The following is a 4,645-nucleotide window of genomic DNA, read 5'->3' as shown; positions in this document are numbered from 1 at the left end:
GGGGAACGCGGCTCAACGTAACAGCAGCAACTCGAGCACATTACTGCCCCCTATATGTCAAGAGGACAAATAACACCTTTTCTGTTCAAATTGCCAACCCACCACAGTGGCATGTGTGTTGATCAAATTCACCCGCCACTTCAAATATTTATTATCATTTGGCCGGTGGTGGGTGCTGATTTCCACCCCTGGTCCCAAGTGCCACTGACATCTGTCAACCCAGATCTCCACATTTATGTCCCATTTACCCTAATTTTGGATTAATTGGCACACATCCAAATGAAAATAAACAAACCTGAAAATGTTAAAGCTACCAGTGAGAGCTAGTTAGTAAGCCTTACTGACCATCGTGTCCTGAGTTCAGGAGGTGTTCTCCCAGGTCGCAGCCAAACACCCTCTCTTTGAGGATGCCTCTCTGCTTCAGCTTCTGCTTTGTGGGCCGTGACTTCATGAAGGAGCGCAGAAATGTAATCAGTTTCCCATGCTTCTTAGATACTGTGGAGTCATGGAAGAAAGGAAAGAAGAAGAGACATTAAGGAGATGATTACTGCTCAACGGGACACTTGTACTTCAGAGGATTAATCAATGAACCACAGTGGAACCCCAAACTGCCCTAAACTGTCCCACCACGCAGGTCAGCTTTATCCTAATGCAAATCCTGTCTGTATGGGTAGTTTCATTAAAAAATAAATCCTCTGAGTAAAATTTAAACAAATCTTCCATATCCAACACCAGCATTGTCTGCTTCCCTTCTGAACAAACCTGACACTCTGATACGTCGTCTGGGAAAGGTTCCTAAACAAAATAATCAGGTTATGAAGAGGTGGAAGGCTTTGATGTGAATGAAAGATTTGAAGAGTCATCAATAAATCTGTCCATCTCTTCAGAAATGACTTAATAATATTTGCTGAGTATCCCACCAATGAGATAACAGAAGCAAGATGTTGTTGTCCTCCAGGTCTGTTTATTTGACCCAGCTATGCTGATGAAATGAACTCACTAGAATCTCTTTGGTGAGCCAACAGGAATGTTGCACTTTGAATTTTCCACTCCATTCTGACAATGAAAATTTATTCTACTCTGAACTGCAGAGACTTTGTTTCACCATCACTGCTTTAAAAAGAAAAGTCACATCTCAGGTTTCCCTTTTTCTGCTTATTTTAATTCCATCTTGTGTGAACAGTTACATCATACTGAGTTAGTTCTTCTAAGTCTTTCATGATGCAGTCCCTCTCTTTAACATAAAGGAGACAAGAACATTGCATGAAGTGCTACGCTGATTTCAGTAAAAAAAAAACAAAAAAAACCCATTCATTACTTATCCTTTAAGTATGTTCTGTGAGCTGAAGTCCCTTCTGGAACTTCACTTTATTTTTCCACCAACATCTTCTGCCTTAGTGGAAAAACTGCTATGTTCCAACAGTTTTTATATTTTTTATTCTGGGACAGTTTATTTTAGCTGATTCTGAGCATTTTCATGATCACAGTCCTCCCACTTCTCATGCATTAGGTTTGCATGATTTCTTATTATATCTGCTCCAGATTTCAGACCGGAATGAACATGAAATTTAAGGAAGTCTTAATATTCTGAGGAATGCAACTCCTTTCTGCTGTTTCCTTCCAACCAGCTAAAAGTAGGCCACCTCCGTCTGCATAAGCAGAACTACAAAAGCTAAAGCAGAACCATGAGTTTGGAAGGTACAACAGACACAAAAAAATGGCACAGATAGTCTTTACTAACTATTTTTTAGTCAGAAACTGCCCTAGGCGATCAGTTTACAGGGCCTACACTGAAACAAACAAAACACATGCACACAACTCTGGTTATGAAAACTATTCATGATGCATGATTTCATTCCACTACTAAGAGATCTGCAATGCTGAGAGTACAGAGGGAAGGTGGAGTTCCACCTGCAACAGAAGTGATGGTTGGGGGCTGATTTCATCCCGTCACCAAGCAATCTGCGACGGGGAACAGGATAGAGACAAAGTGCAGGTGCAGTCATGTGTGGCATTCGACGGTTGCTGTTCAACGCAATGAGAGGTACTACACCCTAAAAATTATAAACTGTCACCTGCACATGTCGGGACAGATGGAAATAGTAATATGTAAAAAATTGTGTTCAAACTTGTAAATAGTTTTATAATGAAATTAAATTTACTTTAATTTGTTTTGTTTTCATGCAAAAATAAAGGCAAAACAATGATCAATTTATATGTAAATAGTTTTGTTCAGAGTAGTATGAAATTTGAAATATTTTGTAAATAAAAATAGACATTTCAATTACTTTTTGTGATATGCATTTTGCTGATATCTGTTTGGTTTTATGTGAATACAATGAGAAAAAAGATGTAACCCCCCCACCCCCCCTCATTATGTGGAAATACTGAAGCAACATCTTAAGACATCAGCCAGGAAGTTAAAGTTTGGGTACAAATGGAAAAAGACCTGAAGCATACTGCCAAACTGGTTACAAAGTGACTTGAGGATAACAAAGTTAATGTTTTGGAGTGGCCATCTCAAAGCCCTGATCCCAATCCTATTGAAAATTTATGGGCAAAGCTAAAAAAGCATGTGCAAGCAAGGCGGCCTACAAACATGGCTCAGTTCCACCAGTTCTGTCAGGAGGAATGGGCCAAAATTCCTGCCAACTATTGAGAAAAGCTTGTGGAAGGATATTCAAAATGTTTGACCCAAGTCATACAGTTTAAGGGCAATAGTACCAAATATTAATAAAATGTATTTAAACTTTTGACTTTAAGTTAAGTAACAAAAACTGCCTTAAAAACATGCTCTCTCTCATTATTCTGGTATTTAGCAAATAGAAATAAATTAGAAAATCCTAATTGATCTAAAACTGGAAAAGTTTATTCTGATTTCACATCAGACTGTGTGAAAAAAATGCATGTGTCTTTTTATATAGTGTATGTAAACTTCTGGTTTCAACTGTAGATCTTCAATCTGTTCCAAGCACAGTTTGGCAATAGCAAATTACTCACACATGTTTAGGAGCTGATCTGTTTAGAGATTTAAAAATGTTGTTTAGAGATTCTGGTCTGAAAATTTTCTTACATTGTCAAATGTAAATGGAAAAGATATTGCTCCTAATAATTTAATTGCCTTGTTCAAGTGTGGTGTACTACACTTGCTCTCTCTCACGCCAAAAAGGACTTAATAGCATTTACAACTCTCAGGGTTTCCCCCCAGTGTATTATAAGCCTGGCGGCCCACCAGGCTTGACTGCCCTCACTGCCAGGCTAAGCTCCACTTGTTTATTGTAGAATACGTCATTTTTTAAATACACGTTTTTTTCCACCTGCACCCCCAAAACCGCTACCTTTCTCTACCTCTTTAGAGGATCACCGCACGAGGGTGTGCGCGCCAACAGTGATTGTGCTGTCCCCACGCTGTTCACGGAGCCCTGCGGGACTCTAATGAGCCCTGAGGCCGAGCCACTTTCAGCTACCTGGAGTTAGCAGGTCATCAGAATTCAGCAAATTCAGCATTAGATATGTTTTGTTTTGTTGTTCCATTTAGTGATCCAACATGCAGCCTGTGCCACAAAAAGCACAGTACAGTCCAGCATCTGTCTGTTTTTCAGAGTTCTCTGTTGTTATTCATTGGCCTGGAAGTGAGACGTGTGTTGGTGCTTTGTTTGCATTTTTTCATTTATGTTCATGTGACTTAAATTAGGATTCAAATTAGGTGCAATCAATTAGTATTTATTTTAATTGTATTTTTGTTTTAAAATATTTAAAACTGTAGTTGTGTAAATATTTGACACAAAAATCTTACAATATCCCATAATAAATAGCCATATTTTCAACTTTCGTGTCAACTTTTTTTTTTAAACTAAATCACAGCCGGCCGGCGATCGGCCACCTACAACCGGGCTTAGCCTCTTTTCTGGGGGAAACCCTAAACTCTGTTAACCAGGAGACTATTACCTCTAAATTGGAAATGCTCAGCTGGATTAAAGAGGTCCTTTATTTTATTAAACTGGAAAAAAGGCCGGGAAGGCTGGATCATTTGAAATAACCTGGAATTCTTTTCTGTACCCAGGTAAAGGCTGCCAGGTTGCCAGAGCATTCTGAACTGAGCACCACAGTGATGTGTTTTAGAACATATATATAAACAATGATATATAGATATAGACAGTGTGTACATTTTTTTAGAAGTAGTGCTTAGTTAATGTAGCAGTGTTTTAGATCATTTTAGCTGTGTTTGGATAAATTCAGCAGTATCTGAATAATTTTTGAAATTTGGGGATAATTTTAACAGTGTTTACATTAATTTGACAGTGTTTAGATCAGTTTAGAAATACTAATTTCTAAACTGATCTCAGTCAGGAGGATAATTTTAGCACTGATTGGATAATTTAGCAGTGTTTTATCAGTGTTTGCATTGTTTACCCAGCAATTGTTGGGATCATGAGGGCCTGTTGCTGTTTTTCGTGGGTCAGAAGCTAAAAAGTTTTGGAAATGCTGTATTAATAGACCCGAGCACCCAACCTCATGTCATGGCGACGCCGCCGCCACTGCTCCACGGGCAGGTCAGCCTGACACCGCCGCTTCAGCTCCATGGGCGGATCAACCTGACGCCGCCGCCTCTGAACCATCGGCGGGTCAGTCGGACGCCGCCGCC

General features: G+C 39.4%; 1 protein-coding gene across 2 annotated transcripts in view; it reads right to left on the bottom strand.

The window, feature by feature from the left end:
- Window positions 1-45: 45 nt before the first annotated feature.
- The window catches only part of arhgap32b (Rho GTPase activating protein 32b), a 102,144-nt gene continuing 97,544 nt past the window's right edge, over window positions 46-4,645 (bottom strand). Inside the window, exon 11 of one of the 2 annotated variants that reach the window (XM_037979163.1) lies at window positions 46-495. In XM_037979163.1, coding sequence (XP_037835091.1) covers window positions 338-495 — 158 coding nt within the window. In that variant the 3' untranslated portion in view covers window positions 46-337. The remainder of the gene's footprint in view (window positions 496-4,645) is intronic. The other variant, XM_017437724.2, reaches the window with a different exon arrangement.

The sequence above is a fragment of the Kryptolebias marmoratus genome, linkage group LG13, assembly GCF_001649575.2.
Source record: "Kryptolebias marmoratus isolate JLee-2015 linkage group LG13, ASM164957v2, whole genome shotgun sequence".
NCBI classification, from domain to species: domain Eukaryota; kingdom Metazoa; phylum Chordata; class Actinopteri; order Cyprinodontiformes; family Rivulidae; genus Kryptolebias; species Kryptolebias marmoratus.
This window is presented reverse-complemented; position numbering and strand designations above follow the sequence as displayed.